This window comes from Manis javanica, chromosome 1 (assembly GCF_040802235.1).
Source record: "Manis javanica isolate MJ-LG chromosome 1, MJ_LKY, whole genome shotgun sequence".
Classification (NCBI taxonomy): domain Eukaryota; kingdom Metazoa; phylum Chordata; class Mammalia; order Pholidota; family Manidae; genus Manis; species Manis javanica.
The window spans coordinates 198,316,330-198,338,399 of record NC_133156.1 but is presented as its reverse complement, the minus strand read 5'-3'; the positions used below and the strand labels follow the sequence as shown (position 1 = coordinate 198,338,399).

The following is a 22,070-nucleotide window of genomic DNA, read 5'->3' as shown; positions in this document are numbered from 1 at the left end:
GAGGCCACTTGCAGAAAATTTAGGGAATTAAATAATTCACTGTATCAAGGTAATCAGCACCTTCTGTATCAGAATCACATGGGGCAAGTTACAAACTCAGATTAAGATACCTTGTTTTTAGGTCTAGAATGGGCCTTCGGAGTCTTCACCAGTGCCTCGCAATCCTGGCTGCACAGCTAAAGCATTATGGAGCTTTTAAAAGATATTTATGTATAAGCCCCAACCACAGAAATTCTGAACAAGGAACACAGTGGGTGTCCAGTATCTTGTATTTTTCAAAGTTCCCACTTCTGGAACCTTGCTAAGGCATGGTTTCATACACCTTAGTCAACTTAACAAAAGCTTAAGTGGTCAATGTAATAGAAAGCCTCACTACTCAAAGTGTGGTCTCAGTCCCAGGCATTGATACCATGAGCTGGGAGCATGAATTAAAATTCACATTTTAACAAAATCCACAGGTGATTCTTAGACACATCAGTTTAAGAATCAATCATCTAAATCAGTGCTGATGGAACTTTGTGATGATGAAAACATTCATGGGTCCTATTCAATAGGGTAAATCACTAGCCACAAGTGGCTCATAAGCACTTGAAATTGGCTGGTGAGAAGGAAATGTATTTTAACTTAAATGTAAAGTCACCCATGGCTATTAGCTACTGTACTGGAGAGGTCTGACCTAGATAATTTATTTTGGTCAGAAGGCATGAATTTGTGGATCCAAATCTATGGATGAAGAAAGAATCCATGAGAGTCACTGCCTACAGAACTGCCTTCTCCCATTAATGAAGACAAAAGCCATGTGTTAAAAACAATCCATTTATTGGGTTTTAAACTAGTTACACAATCAAAATCATCAGTTTGGCACTATTTTATACAGGGATTACGCCTGTGTATGCTGACACTTAAATACTGTACCATGACCTCTGCTGTGCCTAGGTCTGTACTGAGTCATTCAGCAAGAGTTACTAAAAAATATACTGTAGTGTTCCTTTAAGGAAGACTGTACAGGGTGTGTTGCAAGATGACATTCACCAACTTGTGAATTACTTTAACCTAGAAGATACCTTGTATTCTATAAACTTGTCATAGCAAACATGTGTTTGCATTTAGAAATGCACACAAAAAAGTGTTACATAAAAATTCAGACATTCTAATGATAAATGAACTAAAAAGCCCCACACCTCAGCCTTTGTAACATAAAAAGATAAAGAAAATAATTTAAAAACACAAAAATGGCATTCCATTGGTAAAAAAGCCAAAAATCACTGTAAGAGGTACATGTGAATCTTTACAAATTAATTACACAGTGGTGGTGTGTAAAAGGCTGCATCTGTACACAGTCTTGCCAATGCTATCTCTACAGTTTATACAGTCTTTTACATCTATATAACATTTATTAAACAAGTCAATTAAATATCAAGACTTATTAGTCACCTTTCAATGATTCTGCAAGCAAAAAAAAAAAAAGAAGAAGAAAAACAACAAAGAGAAGAAAATTACAGAATTTCCACAAACACAGCAGTCTTCCATTAGGTGAAGTATAACAGTTTTCAAAAGAGGGTCAAACAATATTTGTAAAGAATACAGGTAAAAATCAACCAGTCAGGTTTTTATTGTTGTTGCTGTTTATTTTCAAAATCACACATTGTTTACACACACAACAATCAAAAATTTATTCACCAAACCCCCAGTTTTAAAGCAACTGCTCTTCTATTAAGCACCAAAAACTCCAGTCTGTGGGAAGTACTTGGACACAGACTGCATTTCTGTGTCCTGGTCGAGCAATCCATCATATCCTTGGACAGAGTCAACAGTTGCCCTCTTTTCTTTCCCTCTTCATGATTCTCCAAACCCAAGGCTCTCAAGGCATCAGATTTATGGCCCACAGCCTTACTGCCATCTATACCCAACAGCCATTTGAAAATAATTCAAAATAATCTGAGGTGAATGAAATGACAGGACTTGTATTACAGATGCATATTCTCCATTCCAAGAAAACGGTTTCTTAATGAGTTCCTAGACTCTCTCTGGTCTTTGATGCCATGATTATACTGGGTAGTTATTTCTAGTCTGAGACACTGTGGGTTTGTCAGATGCCTTGAAAAAGTGATGGATGTTCAGGAAACATTTCTAGTTAGGAAATCAAATGGCAGCTGAGAACCTGTGGAGCCCAGACTAATGAGACCAAATATAGAAACCACCAAAATCATGAGAGTGCAACAGAGGCAGTTTTAAAACCTGCAGAGAGCCACCAAAGATGGTACCTGAGGATCTGGAATTTTTGATGAAAAGAGCTTGAAGTGTGGATTACTCATCTGTATCAGGGAGGGAAAAAAATTTCAGTTAGACAATAGAATAGCCAACTCTAAAAGCCGAGTAAGTGAAATTTTCTTTATTCTTCCTATCCCAGTAAAAGATTCCTGGGTCTTCCCTCTGAAATACAGAACGGATAATAAATACTTAAGAATCCACATGAAATATCCTTATAACTATGTATAACTCTATAAAGTCCCAAGGGTAACCCAGAATGCCCAGGGCCCAACTCAGGAGGCAAGTAAGAATGAGATTTCTTTTCTTTTACCTAACCATTTCTAGGCCACTAAGCCTACTCTTTTTATGAAGGTCCAAAGCAGTCACATCAACTCTCTGCTTAGTATCTGAAGTAGGGAAGCAAGAAAAAATGCTCTGGAAACTTACTTCCAGTGGCCATAGCAAAAAGTTATGTTAAAAAAAAAAACTAAACAGTGACATCTAAAAATGTCAGCAAAAAGAAAAAACAACGAATAGCCACTTCTCAAAAGTCATCAAACCAATGACATTTGTCTGAGGATGTTAGATTTCTTTAAACTCGGAATTTTGCTGGCTTACATTTCTATGCATAATAGCATGGTGACACAAGGAGATCAGTGAGAACAAGCAACTGGTCATCAGTGAACTGTTGTTTGTGTTCTTGCCAGTTGTCATGGTGCGTCCTTCGGAAATTGGATAAGGTCTTTTTTACAGTCATCTGTAGGGTAGGCAACCCAAAACATTTTATTTTAACCTCTGAACAAACAATTAGGTTTATATTTAGGATACCTTTAGCTAAGCAACAATCCCTTGAGACTCCAGATCTCACACTTCATGTGCTACAAAACCAACAATCCACCCCTTCTTCACAAAGCCACAACACTCTCTTCTTCAGAATTACTAGCTATATTTTAGGACACACTACTAGAACTTATACCACATTATTAAACCAGTTTCAATATACACTTATACCTATTTACCAGGGTGAAAAGGACAAACACATTGGTCTTCTGAGTTATTTAATTTAGGAATACAAGTGTTCACTAAACAATACCATCACCATTTCCTGTTTAATATTAGTTGCCAGCTACATACTTACTAGATATAACATGCTAGTAAAACAAAAGTATAAAATTTAACTATCCTGACAACACTGACAGTATTTTATTTCCACTGGTCTGGGAGGGACATAGTAATTTCCTTGCTAACAAAAGATCTCAAATATATATCAGAGCAAGGTCTCTGCAAAATTTTAATAACCATTCATGAGTAGATTTGGCCTTGGCAAAGTTAATAACAGTAGTTTTATCAAAGCAGAAGTCCAGAATGTAGAGGAAGTTACTAGTAAAAGTGGTTTTTTACAAAGTATCACTGATAATATGTAAGCAAAGAAACTAACAAGGAAGAATTTTACCTCAATAGGCTGAGGATCATTCAGATGTGCACTGAGATTCATAAGGAGCTGGGGCATCCAGGTGGGAACATCATAAGGACTAGAGAGAACACATGCACCAAGTCCTAGCACCCCAGCATGGCGTTTGACCAATTCTGCAGAGAAAACAGAAATATGCATACAAGTATTTACAGGACTCTATTATACTTGATACGTGAAATAAAATTACTTTAATTACACCAGTTGTTTTCAATTTGTGAATTTCATTTAAAATGAATCTGTATGCATACACATCAAAAACATAATTTTGAGGCTGAATTAAAGCTATCCTATAGGTGTCCTTCAATGATAGCATAATTATGTCTAGGTCAGAAATGTGCCATATCTTTGCTAAGACTAACAGTAATGACTTTTTTGATCAATTCATACCATATGCCCTAAACTCAAAACAATCTCCAAGCAACATTACATCCCTTCTTCCTTTATGTGACTAGCCCCCCATAGAATGCCTCAATTCATCAGGTATTATATACCATGGGTGAGCAGTATCTGTACTTCTCAAAACAGAACTTAATTTTGTCTGTATTCTACAGGCTCTCTATTCTTTATTTAGTGATAAAAGTTACCTTAAAGTGCTTTCAGATTCTGTTTTTTAAAAAAAAGGTGTGTATGTACATGTTTGTAAATATATGTGTATACATAAAACATTGTGGATGGGAAAATGAAGTTGAGAAAAAGGAATCTGGAATAGTCAGAATTATAAACAATGCCATTTGGTATAACAAAGACCTACAACTACTTTGGTGCTTAATTATTAAAAACTACAGTCCTCAAAGAAACTAGAATATGCACTGGTATTTTCATTGAAAATTCCTATTAGGTAATGATATATTTAAGATCTTACTATAATCAGCACTAGAGAGCTTCATATTCCAACCACTTCCTGAAATTTGATAAGCTTTCTACTTAACTAATTGTTTCTATATATCTTCCATTATTCTTGTGACTGTAGTTAGTAATGGCAAGATAAGATGCTTCTTTGTGATCACATTTAAATTTCTTGTTAATCATGACAGTTATCAGATCTCATGTTCTCGCTTATCTTTACGCTTAGAGTGGAAGCTCCTGTACAGTAATGATCTTCTCATCCTCCTACCAAATGCCTAGTGAAATACTAAATACCCTCTGCACATAAAAGCAAAGCTTGTTTTATTTAGCTTTTTTCTTAGTACAGCTAAACATAAGTTATAATATAAATACTAAAAAATGACATTTAGACCCTTCAAAATAACTAATTCTGGATTTCTCTTTATAAAGAGATTTCATTCAGGTGGGCAAGTACAGGCCTGATTTATTATAATAGTTGCATGCAGCACCATAGATTCCTTTGTACCTCTCAATTTTAGCTTTTATATTCCAGGTCTTGCTTTCTATATACAAAGCTCCTCAAAAGCAGGGACAAAACCCAGAAACATAGAAGTATTCAGTAAATATTTGTTGAGTATGCCTGGTTAATTCCCAAAAGGACACATGTGTTTTCTACCAGCATCATTACCTGCAGAAGGAATCGTATCTCCTACAGAACCAGGGTCTCGCTTTCTCTTCTTCGGTAGTTTTGTTTTGCAAAGTTGCTCGAAATGAATCTGCATGGGACTGTCTATGGTAAGGAAGTTGCACTGTAATAGACCACTTAAGGTGGTAGCAGCCATTTCTCGAACCTGTAGAAACAATCAGTTTTATTAGAGCTAAGATTCTGAGCCTGACAGAAGGAGGCTAGGAAGGTGGTGTGGGATGTGGGGTCAGGTGTTTTCCTGACATTTGTATGCAAATTGTGTAAATGCTCTTCCCAGTTTTTTAATAGAGATTTCATCATATTCTCAAAGTGTCTGTGGTCTCAAACTGGATGAAAGCCACTACCTCTGAGTTACAGAAAGTAAATGCTTTATTATTTCATACAAAATCAAATTTCTTGAAAAATTATTTCCCACTGACATAGTTCTCCACATCAGGGCTGTGACTGTAAAAGCAGTGCCAGATCTTGACATTAAAAATTTTTAGACTCTATATCTCTTAAAACTACTGCTTTTGTTGTTTTCACTGCTAAAAGATAACAACCTATTTCTACAGCTGGCATATATTGTAGAGATTTATATCCAGTTCACTTCTTATGAATTCCATAGGCTATCATCAGACTTAACAGTTTATAGATGTATTAAATGAGAAGTATAATACTCCATTTCAAATTGTAATGAGAACTCATGTTCTGGAGAGCCTAAAGAAAAGCGGGGGAGTGTGCCAGTGAAAGTTATATAATCATAAAAATTTCTGCTAAATACTGATAAAGACAGGCAATAATAATTTGAAAAGCACATAGATATTTTGCTATTCTCAAATTTTGTTTTTTTTTGTGACAATTTTTGTGAACATTTTCTTTGCTACTTTCACTACACTATTAATATGAAATATAAAATGTCTTATTACTTCATATTTGGCTGCATTACCTCCCTTCACACCACAACTTATTTTTATGTTTAACTAAATGAGAATGCTTTCAGCTTCTCACTACTGTGCTACAAAATATATTGCTAATTTATATAACTTTTTCCATATTGCAATTTATTTTTCTTAGGGTAGATTCTAAGATTTAGGATTCATAGATTTTTATGTACAATATTACCATTAATTTTTTTAGCTATCAGCTGCTTTTCAAAGAACCAATGCTGACATACTATCTATGATACATAACTAATATGGGACACTAGTTTATATTTTATCAATATGGTTATCATCATTGCACATTTTTGCATTTTGGGGGTGCAGAGAACACTAAATTAAGAGTACATGGAAAATGCCTCATTATTTTAAATTTGCATTTCTCTGGTCATTAAGAGAGACTTGGCTTTTCACGGTTTATTGCTTGTATTGTTTTTATCTGTACACATATTACACTACCACCACTATCTACATTACAAGGTCTTGTTGATTTTCTTTTGCTACGATGTTTTTCTCTAGTTTGAAGCTTGACCCATTTAAACTAATCGATTTCTCATATTGTTATAGTCAGATTTGTCCTCTGGATTTGTGACATCAATTTAAAAGCTTAGAAAGTCCCCTCTGCTTGAAATTCATATAAATATCCAAATTCGTTTCTCCTACTTTCTCTGATTTAAAAGAGCATTTCTTTACTACATCTGGAATATATTTTAGCATGACATGTTCTCATTGACTTTTCTTTTTCTTTAAACTGCTAACAATTTACCCAAATGCCTCCAACTGAGTTATTCTCTTTTCTAGTAGAAAGGTCTCCTTCTGAGATACTAACCAAGAGTCAGTCTGCACATATCTATAATTAATTAATTTTATAAAGTGAGAGGAAAAAGTTTTTAGCTTTTTTTAAAATCAGTAAAATACTATTTCCCATCACTTCTAAAAATTTTCCTTTAAATCTATGAAGTTTTCTTTAAACATTTCTCATTTAGACGATCACAAGGATTTTTTCCAATATTATCAAGGCTGCTGTAGCTATTACAGCTATACACATTTAAAAAATGTCTATCACACATTTAAAAAATATAGTTGTTATAAATGTCTTGTATATGGTTATAATAACAGCTATATTTAGGCCTACATGAAAGAAAAGATGAAAATAATCTATAAAAATATTCTAAAACAATGTCCAGGAAACAGTAAATTTTAATGTATTTGCTCTAATATTAAAAATTACGAAACACTGGCTTTCCATTTCCATTCCTTTAGTTAAAAAAAAAAAGAAAAAAAAGGTTAAAAAAAATTTACAGCTACCTATAAATATTTTAACTGAAACCTGCTGAAATTATTTTAACTACTGTGTGGATACCCTAAGGTCTATACAATTGTGCTCCCAGAGTACAAGAAAGCTGGATTGCAAAATGAATAGGCTCAATAGGGAGGTAAAGGGAGGTAAAGAAATGGCCATTCCCAGTTCCCTATGGATACAATCTATTTTCAGTGCTCTCAAATAAACTATATAATTCCATGTTCTCCACTACATGGAAAATACATAAGATCCATAAAATAAGTACAAATCTCACAAAAATTTCAATTACAGTCTCTTTATCTAAGGCCAATGCAGAAAGTTTTATATTATTTCATATTTATTACAGCATGCTTTTAATACATTGGCTATCTGAACTACTAGATTTAGACTTTTGTACAAAATATTATGTAACTTCACCACAAAAGTTGCCTTTATTTTTCCTACAAAAGGAAATAAAAAGGGACAACAATCCTCTCTCAAGTTTACTGGATAATAGCATCTGTGTGTAGATTTTCATTCTCTTGAAACTGCCATCACACACACTCCCTGTCAGTCCTTAAAAATCAGTAAGTATTATCACCTGCAATTTCATAGATGAGAAAACTTTGGTTCCCAAATGTTATCTGCCAAATGCAAAGAGAAGCCAGAACAAGAACATCCCCAATTTTTGTTTCCATTTGTACTAAAGGAAATTATGATGAGGGTGTAGCAAAATTAGTCACATAGTGCTAGGTTAAAATTACTTTTAATAATTTATGCTTTACTAAACACATCTGTGTGCAAATACTTCTGGGGGGAGGGGCTTGCCATGATTCTTTCTTTAAATTTATTCATTTTTGATTTGCTAAAACTTAAACTTTACCTCTAGCTGTTCATCCTCCAAAAGACTTATAACCAGCCACCTGATGTCTTTAACTGCTTCTTCATTGTTTAGGAAAATAAAGAGGTTATAAAATACCATGGTCTGGAGGTAGGTCAGTACTGTGTATCTAGCATGCCAAGAACTACTTCTTGCTGTCTGTGAATGAAAAATAAGTAGAACAATGAAAACAGGGCTCACAAGAACATAAGAAGACAGTGAAACTACACACAAATAAAAGAATCTAATATAATTCTACTTTTGTAGTTATAGGTAGAGCAAACTCATTTTCTTCTAAATAAAATGTTGCATGATCTATGTCAGGTAAAGTTAGTTATTCAGAATGTATGAATGGTTGAGCGTAAAGGGAAAGAAGCACAAAGAAAAGTCAATTTTAGAAGAGAGAATTTTACAATTAATGATTCTCCTCCAATGTGTGCACATTATTTTATTTTTTACCTTTGAGACTAGCAGATAGGGTATTGAAAGCAGACAAGGTTGAGAACTACTCAAGTTACCACTACAAAATTACCATTTGGAGCTGTTAAAAAATATTTTTCAATGGTAATCAAACTTAAAAGCCTGAAAAACCAGGGAAACATATCTGCTTTTATATTATAAATAATACATACATTTGTTGGTGAAGCTGAGCATACCAAAAATGCAGCCAGAAAATATACTCACATAGGCCTTCCAACAATAAACCAGGAAATGTAAGTGAATAAAATATATGGTAAAAGGGAATGGCCATCTCCTCCCTAATAAGCACTTTGTATCAAAGATGCTTGAATAATTAGCTCTTTGTATACATAGAAAATTTTGGGACTCAGTGACCTACAGAAGTTGGTGGCAGAGGGAGGTACAGGATCTAAATCTGTTTCTTTGGTCAATAAATCTTCTCCCATATGAAAAGAAAATCCAATATGAAAACAAGTATCAGGTATTGCATGTACTGCAAATTACTTTGTGAAATTCTCAGAATGATAAACCAAAATTCTAATGAAAATATATAAATATTTGTTATACACTCTTACTTGTTTTAGCACCTGAAGTACCAAAGGCACTTGATGAGGGTAAAGCAACCCCTGAGACATTAGTGATAAACATAACTTTGCATCTCTTTTCAGTTCATCATAGCTATTGTCATTTTCCACTGGGGCAATCTAGAGAGCAATAAAACCAAAGACATAAATTGAAAAATAACAGCAAAGAAGTACAAAGGTATCTCTACATGAAAGAGATCATATTTTACTTTTAACAGCTTCAATGGAAAATTTCAAATGTACAAACTAGAGAATAGTATAATGAATCCCAATGAACCAATCACTTTTTCAACAATGAGAAATTCATGGATAATCCTTTCCTGTTTTTGCTCCCCTCTGCTTCGCCTTTCTCCAATTACTTGAAGCAAATCCCAGACGTATTTCATACATGAATATCTTATTATGTATCTCTAAAAGATAGTTTCTTATTAAAAAAAAAAACGTTATAATGACTTCACACATGACCATTGCAGCTAAAACATAAAATATTCAGTAGTGCTCAAATTTCCCCAATTATTTCATACCTGTGTTATTACAATGGTTTTTGGGAATCTGGCTCAACATAATGACCATACACTGCATTTGGTTGGTACGTCTCTTAAATCTATAAGATTGTATTAAAAACAAAAAAAATATGCATTCTTCTCACCCTCTTTTAAAATTCCCCCTAACTGTTTTCTAAACAAGGTGGGGGGCTATCTAGGTCTTTTGTTCTGTAGTGTCCCCTTTTGTGGCCTTTCTTCACTGACTGCATCCTTGTAGTGTGGTATTCACTAGCTTAAGTAGTATGTACTAAGTACAAAGTAACCATTAGATCTAGAGGTATGATTTTATTCAAGTCTGGGCACAATTTAAGTGGTGTTGTGTACTTCTTTCACTTATGTTCAGTTTTCTTCCTGTGACGAGATTTATAAAAAAGATGTTCACAAAATGGTGACTCACTCCTTATTACCTAGTATACTTGACAAAGAAAAATTTCATTCAGAATAATGATGTCCCTCCTACCCTCCAAAAGTGAACAATGAATTAAAAACAAAAAACACAAAGTATCCTTATGAACCAATGAATTTCAACAAATGTAATGGCTTTAATCCACTGTAGGTACTCTTCTTATTAGTGCTCAAACTGTCTCCTAGTCCTTTAATACAATTTTAGCATTATTGGTTTCTGGTAGGGCAATATGACCTAGGTTTATCCTATATATTTCTTGGCCCAAACCTGAGATTGGCCATTTCTGCAAGAAGCCCTTGTTCTTCTAGTAGGAAATGGTACTTATAAACCATAATCTGGACACTAGGACTATTAAGTGCTACTAGGTTGATTAATGGTTCTGGGCTTTTCTGGTGGTAAGCCATTTTTAAATGAGAAACAGATCATAAGATCACTGTTATTTTCAAATTAAAGATTACCAGGATTTTGCTAACCCACTTGGATTTTTTTTAAAATCTCATCTCTTCTGCTAAAAATCTTGGTTCTGTTAAAAAACAGAATACAGGTGAGTAAATTTGAAGATCTGACTGGCTTTATTAAGTGCTTCGTAAATTGGGCACCATCTCATCTAGCAAACAGAGATGCTTGGAGATGTTGCATGAAATAGAAGGTTTTTATAGAAAGGCGTGTGGGGCAAGGAAGTTATTAAGAAAAGAGTGGTTTAGTTCAGGCAAGGTCGCCTTCCCCTTAGAGGTAAGAGCAGAGGGCCTCAAGGCAGATTATTACCTCATCTTCTTTTAGTGGATTGAGGGCCCAAATGACAGGTTACCCCATTGGTGCTGACCAGAAAACTCCTGACTGACGGGTTAAGACCACATTTCTGTGGGAGGCTGACACTACAATTAGATTACCTATTAAGCCTTGGCTTGGTGAGTTGGCCTTCCATTAGTGACTCTATTCCGGGCCTGTGGTTTTCTTTTTTGGTGACTCCTATTTTAAAAAAGGAACAACAGACCCAAAATGGAGGTACCTGACCCAACAGCACACCAAGACTTAATTGCACCATTTAAAAATAAAGAAAATTATAAAATGGGACTCCTTTTCAACACCACAATCCAAAACTGGCAAAATAAAAACAACTGACAGAAAAATACAAATAGCCAATATATGTAAAGAGAGTCTCACTAAAGAAGTACAATGATTTTTTAAAAAATCTACTTCACCAGTAAGATTATTTCAGTATTATGGGGGAAGAGATAACATAACACAACCTCTTTGAAGGTCAGTTATCTGCCCTAATTACAAATGCAGATAGATTTTTTTTACCCAGCAACTTTATACACAGTAATTATCCTACAAATATAACTCATATTTGAAAAATATTGTTAGCATAAGCACTATTTCAACAGCCAAAAGCTGAGAATAACTTGAGTGTCCATTAAAAGAAAACTGGTTAACTAAAGGATAATACAATATAGCCATTAAAAAAGAATACATGCATATACTGTATGAACCATGTGTATGGCTATAGAAAAGACTCAGACAACCTTAAAGTTTGGGGGTGTTCTTCTGACACTAAAGGGGGTAGATAAGCCCTTTCATTAAAAAAATATGTGCCATAATCTTTTTTATAATGTAAAAAAAAAGTGAGTAAAAAAAGCCAATCATAAAAGGTCACATCCTCCATTTATATGACATTCTTGAAATGACAATTATAAAGATGGAGAACAAATTGATGATTGCCAGGGGTTAAGGATGGTGAGGAAAAGGGATGGAGGTATGACTATACAAAGGTAGCATAAAGAGATTTTTGTGCTGATAGAGTATTTCTGTATCTTGGTTGCAGTGGTGGTCACACAAATCTATACTGCCCTATTACTTTCTTTTTGTTTTCAAGGCCATACTACAGAATGGAGAGCTACAGTGATTTGGATTTTCCTTAACACTTGAAATGAGACAGAAATTTTAATGGCTGCTTGTAGCATAAATATGGGCATTTCCTACCTGATAATCCATTCCTCTTTCTGCTGATAATGACATTATAATTAACTTATGGAAAAGCACCCTTTCTCTTCTGTCATTCTGGTGGGATGTCATTAAGGGATCATACTCTGCAACCAGAGAGTAACAGAGACCTGATCCTGGCCAATGAGACTTTTTCTGGGCACCTGAACCTTTGAGAGAGATTCAAGGAGAGAGCGTCCTGATGAGGCTGTTAGTTTCTGTTAACCTAGGTCCCCAGAGTTGCTATGATCCCTACTCAGTTCTTAAGCTTTTACCTCCATTCTGAGAACTACGTATATACTTCTAGGTAATCTAATTTCCTACTTTGGCTGTCACAGCCATTTGGTTTCTAGTGCTTGTAATCAAAGATCCTTAACTGATACAATGATATAAAAGAAAGGAGACCATAATCTTTCTTTTGCCTTGTTTCAAACCATTATTTTTGGTATAGATTTAACTTATATTAAGTTGCGGCATAGAAAATGCTGCCCATCTAGTTATCAAAGGAAATATTTTACAGTGTTCCTCTGCTTTATTGAGAAAAATAATTTTTCTGAAGCAATGTCATAAATGGCATGTAATTTTATACCAATTATAACATTATTTGCAAATTTTTCTCTTAAGTTTGACATATGCAAAACTATTATTCTACAGTGGTAAGTTCTGATGACTCTTTGAAGTTTGAAACTTAGGACACAACATGTCCTTTCTACACGACCATCACCATTTGAGGTCTTGGTTATTCCAAATTAAAATTCAGTTAAAAACCAGTAACAAAAATAAAATAAGTGCATATTTTACACTGCTGTCTACTTTAGAGGCGTTATCCTATATCATCCTTTTAACAATTATATAAGGGATGCTGATATTATCTCCATGCTTTACATATAAGAACACAGTAGCTTGTGCAAGGGCACAAAAAAATAACTGTCAGACCAGTACTTTAAACTAGGTCTCTATTTACTCCAAAGCCAGTGCTCTGTAAACTATTGTTGGTGGGAAATCCCCTTCCCTTAATTTTGAGAGATATGGAGATTCCTAAGACTAGAATAGATAAATACCTGAAACTTCTACTTTGATATACATATGTCAAGGTTTTTTTTAAAAAATATAAAATTGCCTTTTATGGGATAAGATAACAGTTCATTTAGAATCTAATAATCAAATATGTCTAAAACAAAATTTTTGGTCTCATCTCCAACTATTTCTGTGGTCTTCCACAGTCTAGTTAACAATTTTTAGACTTCCCTCTTTATCCTCATGCTACACATCCAATCTGTCTGCAGAGTAACTGTCCATCTGCACTGTAGTGCCTCTGTATCCCAGACCGTTTTGCCATGATGGCCGAGCAGATTCACAACCTCAGTATTTGTATGCTCAGCTGAAGTGTTGGGAATGCACTAGCAGCTTACTCAATACAGCTTGTTAATCATTTATTTTTTATATATTTCAAATGTATTCTAATCATTCTTCTATCAACCTTTCTCTCATGTATTTGCTTTCTGATGGTCTATTTTTTTTCAAGTTAAAGAAAGGGATGGAACTCTAACCATCCAAACAATGCACATTACCCATTATTTATGAACATATGAGATCATGTTATTATCTACTGTGTAAGTGACAACAGAAAAAAGCTTAAATAGCACTGCTCTAAAGACAAACCCTATCTACACCAAAGGCCTACACACTAGGTAACTAGGTATCCAAGCAACAAGGACCTATACACTAATAGTTACTGTCCATTTGTATATCCCCAAAGATCACAGTATTTGTGGCTCCAGGCTCTACACAGCACTCCTAAAGGTATTTTAGTAGTGAATCTTTTGAAAATTAGGAGTAGCATTATACTTTTGAGATTTCCTGGAGACAAAGTGTACTGTAAAAGTTTAGCATGCCATTTGCTAATAAGCAGTAATAAGGCCCCTTCTTCTTAAATGATAACTGTACTAACCAATAATTGGCACCAGTCAAGCAATGGTGATGCAAGTGCCAAATCTTCCAAATGTGCAATGAGATGAAACTGTTTCCTTAACCCACAGCATGACTGCAAACTATAATTTTGGAAACTAATATATCAATCTGTGAACTTAATTTTATCAGCTTCATCCTCTGACTAGCTGAGTAATTAAAACCACCCCAGGTTATACCTTCCAGCAAATCAAATAAAAGTTCAATGTCATTACATGATCAGTAGAGACAAGTTACTTCCTGTAGATGTTTGTTAGAGATAATTATAGCCCCATTTAATAGTATAAAATAAATATAGCTTACTAAACATTTTGATCATCAGCTTTGTAATATACTTACTAACAAAGTCAGAAATAGCTATATTCAAAAATTTCACTGACACTTCTTCCAGCTATCAATATTTTCCTAAGCTGTTACTTGGAAACTGGCTATCAGTTTAACAATGTTTTCTGTCTATAAGCTTTTCATGTATCTGTTAAGATTCTAATATTACCTAGTATTAGAAAATCTCAACAAATATTAAACCACTATCACCTAATGATTTTCCTGTGACTCCTTAAGAAATCCAATCAAATCATCCACAATCTGAAAACCTAACAATTATCAGATGATAAATATAAACTCCTTTTTATAGGTCAAATGGGATGGATGCATTCTTAATTTTGGCCACAAACTTACCTTAAAAAACAAAGGTAGAAGCTGAAGTTGTTCTGTGACTGCTGTAGAGAAGGATCTTCCTGCACTTGCCATCAGCCATTTCAATACTATTTGGAAACAAATACACAGTTATCAGTCGTCATAACAGAGTCAGAGACCACAAGGTAGAATATTGCAATGCTAGTGCCAGACAGCCACTCTGATGGCTCTTCAATGTTAAGAAAGAAATCACCTATATTACTTCATAATTAGACACTGATCAGGAAGGACCCATAATAAAGGTGTCAGTTGATCTAGGGTACTGAAGCTACCCTCAAAGAATCAATCAAGATATTTTTAACAGTCTACCAAATACCTACATCGAATACAAGTGAAAACTAGCCTTCAATAATCTTAACAAAAATGATAACTAAGTTAGTTGTTGATGCTGAGGAACCCTAAAAAATTTTTAGCTATAAAAACAATAGGATACCCCTGATAACCAAGACAATTTTGAAAATGAACAGTTGGAGGACTTACACTTTCAGATTTCAAAACTTACAACAAACCTACAGTAATCAAAACAATGCAATACTAACATAAGGAGAGAAACAGAGACCAATGGACTAGAAAGCTTAGAAATAAACCCTCACACATGGAAAATTAATTTTCAAAAGGACTATTTAATTAAGAAATGACAGTCGAAACTAGATACCCACAAAAGAATGAAGCTGAACCCTCATCTTACACTACCTATAAAAATTCAGTCAGTGTGGATTAAACACCTAAAACCTAAGAGCTAAAACAATAAAACTCTTAAAGGAAAACCTAAGGGAGAAACTTTACAGCATTCAATTTGGCAAGGATTTCTTGGCTATGACACCAAAAATAAAACCAAAGAAAAGATAAAATTCAAAATAAAAAATTTGTGCATCAAAGGACACTATTAGGAGAGTGAGAAGACAGCCTATGGAATGGGAGAAAATATCAGGTAAGGGATTGATATCCAGAATATATAAAGAACAACTCAGCAATAACAAAACAGCCTATTTAAAAAATGGGCAAAGGACTTGAATAGACATTTCTCTAAAGATAAAAAATGGCAAGCAAATGAAGAGATGTTCAACCACTAGTCATTAGGAAAATAAAACAAAACAAAACATGAGATACCTTCTTCACACCCATTAGGATAGCTATAAATTGTAAACACAGAAGATAAGTGTTAGCATGGATGTGGAAAAACTGTAATCCTTCTGCACTGCTGGTTGGAATGTAACAGGACAGCCAATGTAGAAAATAGCTTACTGGCTCCTCAAAAAAGGTAACCATAGAATTACCATATGGTCTAGAAATTCCACATTCCATAGGCAAAAGAAATGAAAGTAGGGACTCAAACAGATACCCATGCTCATAGCAGTTATGCAGAATAGCCAGAAAGTACAAACAGCTTAAATGTTCATCAACAGACAAATGGATAAATATTAAAAACAGTATGCAAAGTGAAGAAAGCAAGACAGAAATGGATAAGTCTTGTGTAGTTCCACTTACAAGGTCCCTAGAATATGTAAATTCATAGAGAAAGAAAACAGAATTGTGGTTGGCAGGAATGGGGGAAGGGTAGAATGAGAAGTTATCATTTAATGAGTAGAGAGTTTCAGTTTGGGAAGATGAAAAGAGTATTAAGGATGAATAATGGCGACAACAATGGGAAGGTATCTGCTCCCATGAACTTTAAATTATGTACATTTTACCACACACAAAAAAAAGAAAAAAGCTAATAGGGTAATCTACATAAATGTCCGTTTTTAGGTTGAGTTTCTACTAATTTTAGCCACTCACTAGTTTTTAAGAGTTTAATGCCCTGAGTTCGTTCATCTTCTTCACCAATTCCATTTTCTTCCATAACATGGTTCTGAATTTCTTCATCCACATCCATGAGGGGTTTCAATTTCTCTAGAATTCGAGCAGTAAACTCAGGGACACGAGGGGATGCTGTTGGTGTGGTGTTTGGCAAAGAAACATCTATCATGAATATGTAGGTCAGCACACTGTAGAGATTTGACAACAGAAATGGCTGTCATATTATCAATAAAAGTAAGAAACCACATTATTGATAAAAGTAAGATTCAAAAGTTGTGAACTAATCAGAGTAAAAACAATCTCTCAGAGAGGTTCTCTTGTGCCTCTGCCTGCAATTCTGAGGTACTGAAAACTGGGTGTGGTGACCATTTACCTCCGGCTTGTGAGCACACTGTCTTCCTAATTTTACACTTAGAGCCTCTTGTCTACGTCCCACACAACAATATAAAACAAAATTTGAAGAGGTCACCATGAAATTCAGTAGTGACTTAACCAGTATATATTATTAAGTATTAAAATGTAATAAAAACAACTCAAGAGCTACCATACCAGAGAGAAAGTAATACCTACCTCCCTATTCTTTCCCTGACATTTTTGTAAACCTGGGTGAGTTTGGGTTCCAAGTACTTCAGTAATCTGTGAAGAAGCTCTGGTACTCTCCACTCTTGCTGGGCAAGGCCACCTTGAAGTACATAGAGCCGACTAAAATGAAAGCACAGGAGAGCTCTGTTAGAGCCCCTCTCTACCTTGACATATTGACAGTGTAGGTTAATGATGTCTGTATTTCACATACAATTTTCATTTTCTCATCTAATAAAGCTGACAAGTCAAAGCAGCATCTTTATAAAGATTTTATTTTTCCTATGTCATTTTCTTTATTCTCATTTCATCTCGACTACTATACAATCAAAAGAAATTCTGACTTAAGAATACACATTGAGTTAATCTCTAAGTGTTAACTTTCTTACTAGTTAAGAATAATTCTTCTTCTTGTTAATGGATTATCTAGATTTCCTTCTCTTTTCTACTAATTTTTACCAGTTCCTCATGCCCCACTGAGTATAATTTTTCTTAACAAGATCACTCTCTTCTTTCTTCATAGTTAACAGTGAAAAATGAGATGCCATAAAGAGGTTGACATTGTCACGGTACAAAAAAAAGTCCCAGTATAAAAGACTTGACAACAGAGATGGTGATTCCAACTAAATCTGCATTGCTCAAACTGCAGTTTCCCCATTTTTCCTACTTATTTTCAATTGAGCAAACTACTTAGTGTCATCTGTACTGAAGTGAATCATGTTATCCCCCAAATGGAAGTACAAGCATATCTCATTTAACTGTGCTGCACTTTGTCCCTCACAGATAGTATGTTTTTTAACAAATTGACGGGTTTTGGTAACCTTGCATCCAACATGTCTATTGACACTATTTTTCCAATAATATTCACTCATTTCGTGTCTCTGTGTCACATGCTGATATTTCTCACAGTATTTCAAACTTTTTCATTATTATTATATTTGTTATGGTGATCTGTGATCACTGATCTGTTAAGTTACTATTTGAATTGTTTTGAGCACCACAAACTGCATCCATATAAGATGGCAAGCTTAACTGATAAATGTGTGTGTTCACTGCTCCACCAACTGGCCGTTTCCCCCATCTCTCCATCTCCTCAGGCCTCCCTATTCCTTGAGACAAAGTAATATTGAAATTAGGCCAAGTAATAACCCGAGAGTGGCCTCTAAGTGTTCAAGTTAAAAAAAGGAGCCACATGTCTCTCATTTTAAATCAAAGGCTAGAAATGACTAAACTTAGTGAGGAAGGCATGCTGAAAACCGAGACAGGCTGGTGCCAGTCAGCCACATTGTGAATTCAAGGACAAGTTCTTGAAGGAAATTAAACATGATGCTCCAACAAACACATTAATGTTAAGAAAACTGAACAGTCTTACAGCTGATATAAAGTTTTCGGGGTCTGGGACAGAAGATCAAACCAGCCACAACATTCCCTTAAACCAAAGCCTCACCTGAAGCAAGAGCCCTAACTCTCCTCAATTTTATGAAGGCCAAGGGGGTGAGAAAGCTGCAGAATAAAGGTTTGAAGCCAGTAAAACCTGGTTCATGACATTTAAGAAACTGTCTCCATAACATAAAAATACACAAGATAAACAGGAAGTGCTGATGGAGAAGCTGCAGCAAGTTATCCAGAAGATCTGGCTAAGATAGTTAACAAAGGTGACTACAATAAACAACAGATTTTCAATGTAGATGTAGATTGGAAGAATATGCGATTTAGGACTTCCATAGCTGGAGACAAGTCACTGCCTGACTTCAAAGGTTTAAAGGGCAGGCCGACTCTCTTGTTAGGGTCTAATGTAACTGGTGACTTTTAGTTGAAGCCAATGCTCACTGACCATTTCAAGACTCACAACTCTTAAGAATGCTAAATCTATTCTGCTTGTGCTCTAGAAATGGAACAACAAAGCCTAGATGACAACACATCTGTTCATAACATGGTTTATTGCATATTTTAAGCCCACTGTTGAGACCTACTGCTCAGAAAAGATTTCTTTCAAAATACTATTGCTCATTATTGACAATGTACCTGGCCACTCAAGGGCTATGATGGAGATGTACAATGAGATTAATACTGTTTTCATGCCTGCTAACACAACATCCATTCTGCAGCCCATTGATCAAGAAAACATTTTGTCTTATGATTTAATGAAGCATTATTTTGTAATGCTATAAGCTGCCATAGATAGTGATTCCTCTGATCAATCTGGGCAAAGCCAATGGAAAACCTCCTAGAAAGGATTCACGATTCAAGGTACCACTGAGAACATTTGTGATTCATGGGAAGAAGTCACAGTATCAACATTAATAGGATTTGGAAGAAGATGATTCTAAGCCTCAGGGATGACTGAGGGGTTCAAGACTTAAGTAGAGGAAGTAACTGCAGATGTGGTGGAAATAGCAAGAGAACACGAATTAGAAATGGAGCCTGAACACTATAATTAGCAATCACAATATACGTAGGTCACGGGGAGGGCAGTACAACACAGAAAAGAGTAAAGTGATGATTCTACAGCATCTTACCATGCTGATAGACAGTGACTGCAATGGCGGTGTGAGAACTTGATAATATGGGTGAATGTTGAAACCACAATTTGTTCATGTGAAACCTTTGTAAGATTGTATATGACACCTTAATTAGAAAATAAAATAAAATAAAATCTAAAATTTTAAAAAAAGAAATGGAGCCTGAAGATGTGACTGAATAGCTGCAAACTCATAATAAAACTTAAATGGATGAGGAATTGCTTCTCATGGGTGAGCAAAAAAAGTACCTTCTTGAGATGGAATCTTCACTCCTGGTGAAGATGCTGTGGAAATTGTTAAAATAACAATAATAAAATTCAGAATATTACACAAACTTAGTGGATAAAGCAGTGGCAGGGTTTGAGAGGACTGAGTCATATTCTGAAAGAAGTTCTCTTGTGGATAAAATTCTACCAGGCAGCATCGCATGCTACACAGAAATCGTTAGCGAAAGGAAGAGCCAACTGACACGGCACGCTTCAGCGCTGTCTTTTAGGAAATGGCCGCAGCCACTCCAACCTTCAGCAACACAACCCTGATCAGCCAGCAGCCACATCACGGTGAAACCCTCCACAGCAAAGAGATTATGACTCAATGAAATCTCAGACGATGGTTAGCATTTTTTAGCCATAATGTATTTTTAAAATTACGGTATATGCATTGTTTTCTTAGACTTAACACTATTGCACACTTAACTGGTATATACTGGGAAGCCAAAGAATTCATTTGATCCCCTTTATTGTGATATTCACTTAAACGCTGTGGTCTGGAACCAAGCCCACTGTGTCTCTGAAGTATGCCTGTAGTTACATATCTAGCTTTTAGGAGTGTATCTAGTTCATTTCCTTACTCATCAAGAACAAAGATATTATCTTTTGTTGTAAAATCTTTTGTTAATCCCAGAGTATTCTTTTTGTTTTTGTTTTTTTTTGAGAGGGCATCTCTCATATTTATTGATCAAATGGTTGTTAACAACAATAAAATTCTGTATAGGAGACTCAATGCACAGTCATTAATCAACCCCAAGCCTATATCTCAACAGTCTCCAATTCAGAGTATTCTTTTTATTTACCATGCATCAACAAATGATCCTCCTTCACCACTCAATGGTGATTCCAACAGCAGCTCAAAAAGCCAATGAAGTTTCCGGGGATCTCTGCTTTCCTGTGTTGAAAATACAAATTAACAAATAAAACAGGAGTCCCACAATTCTGTAAATAAAGTAGATTCCATTATTTTAGAAATATTATAAATAAATATAAGTACAGAGGAAGAAAAACTCATGGGTGAATCATATATAAACATTATTATAGCTTCTGTTAAGACTAACAGTGAGGAAACTTATTAGCTAAATGGATTTTCTTTAGAACAAAATAAACTATGGGTATATTTATTGTTGAAAGCAACACTACAACCTTGTATCATGACTTTTACTACATGTAATTTATCTTTCTAGATAAAGGATTTGATTTGTCATTTAATCTAAAAATACATTACCATGGCAGAGAAGATGTATTAACTGCTGCAAGGCTTATATGAAAGTCTAAACAGAACCATCTCCAATTATGTAAGATGACAAAACCATGAACAAAATTTCATGATTCAAGAGGTATAATGAGATTTCATACATTTTTGAGATGGGCTATGAAACAGTTTGAACAGATGAGTTACACATAAAAGGAAGCAAGAGAACTTACACAGGATGTCGCTATACAAGTTCCCCAGTCATTGTAAGTTTCTACTGTAATGTTGGACAATGCTGTTCTAAGCAGAGGGCACAGAAGCTCCCAAAGCTTCTCCACCTACTCAAAACAAAATACATGGGAGAAAGAAAGTTAGTGATACCCAGAATACCTTTCCTCAACTGTCTTTTTCTGAAAGCAAACATATACAAACACACAAACTGACACTTCATTTAAATTATTTCTTAGAACAACCAATAACCCAGGAAAGTAACTTTACCATATTGTCATCAAACATACCCAGGTATAAGGTGAATTTTCTTTTTTTCTAAAAAAGCTATTGAGAAAAGAGGAGGCCCCTTATATGGCTCCTTACAAAATCTCATTCGAATGAAAACTTAAAAAAATTTTGGATAACATAGTACACTGGGCTGAAATAAAACCTCAGCCACTTCTAAGTTTGAATGTTTACTGAGGTCACTTGACTGAATCCTTTTAACAGAAGCAGT

At 34.9% G+C, this 22,070-nt stretch overlaps 1 protein-coding gene across 5 annotated transcripts in view; it reads right to left on the bottom strand.

The window, feature by feature from the left end:
- Window positions 1–802: 802 nt before the first annotated feature.
- The window catches only part of PSME4 (proteasome activator subunit 4), a 105,808-nt gene continuing 84,540 nt past the window's right edge, over window positions 803–22,070 (bottom strand). For 2 of the 5 annotated variants that reach the window (XM_036991369.2, XM_073213276.1), the window contains exons 37-47: window positions 21,577–21,681; window positions 20,952–21,043; window positions 17,349–17,480; window positions 16,758–16,966; window positions 14,961–15,046; window positions 9,372–9,500; window positions 8,341–8,496; window positions 5,238–5,400; window positions 3,704–3,837; window positions 2,869–3,007; window positions 803–2,315 (exon numbers count right to left, since the gene is read on the bottom strand). In XM_036991369.2, the coding sequence (XP_036847264.1) occupies window positions 2,873–3,007; window positions 3,704–3,837; window positions 5,238–5,400; window positions 8,341–8,496; window positions 9,372–9,500; window positions 14,961–15,046; window positions 16,758–16,966; window positions 17,349–17,480; window positions 20,952–21,043; window positions 21,577–21,681 (1,341 nt within the window). In that variant the 3' untranslated portion in view covers window positions 803–2,315; window positions 2,869–2,872. Of the gene's footprint in view, window positions 2,434–2,868; window positions 3,008–3,703; window positions 3,838–5,237; window positions 5,401–8,340; window positions 8,497–9,371; window positions 9,501–14,960; window positions 15,047–16,757; window positions 16,967–17,348; window positions 17,481–20,951; window positions 21,044–21,576; window positions 21,682–22,070 lie in introns of all 5 variants that reach the window. The other 3 variants (XM_036991368.2, XM_073213278.1, XM_073213280.1) reach the window with 3 other exon arrangements.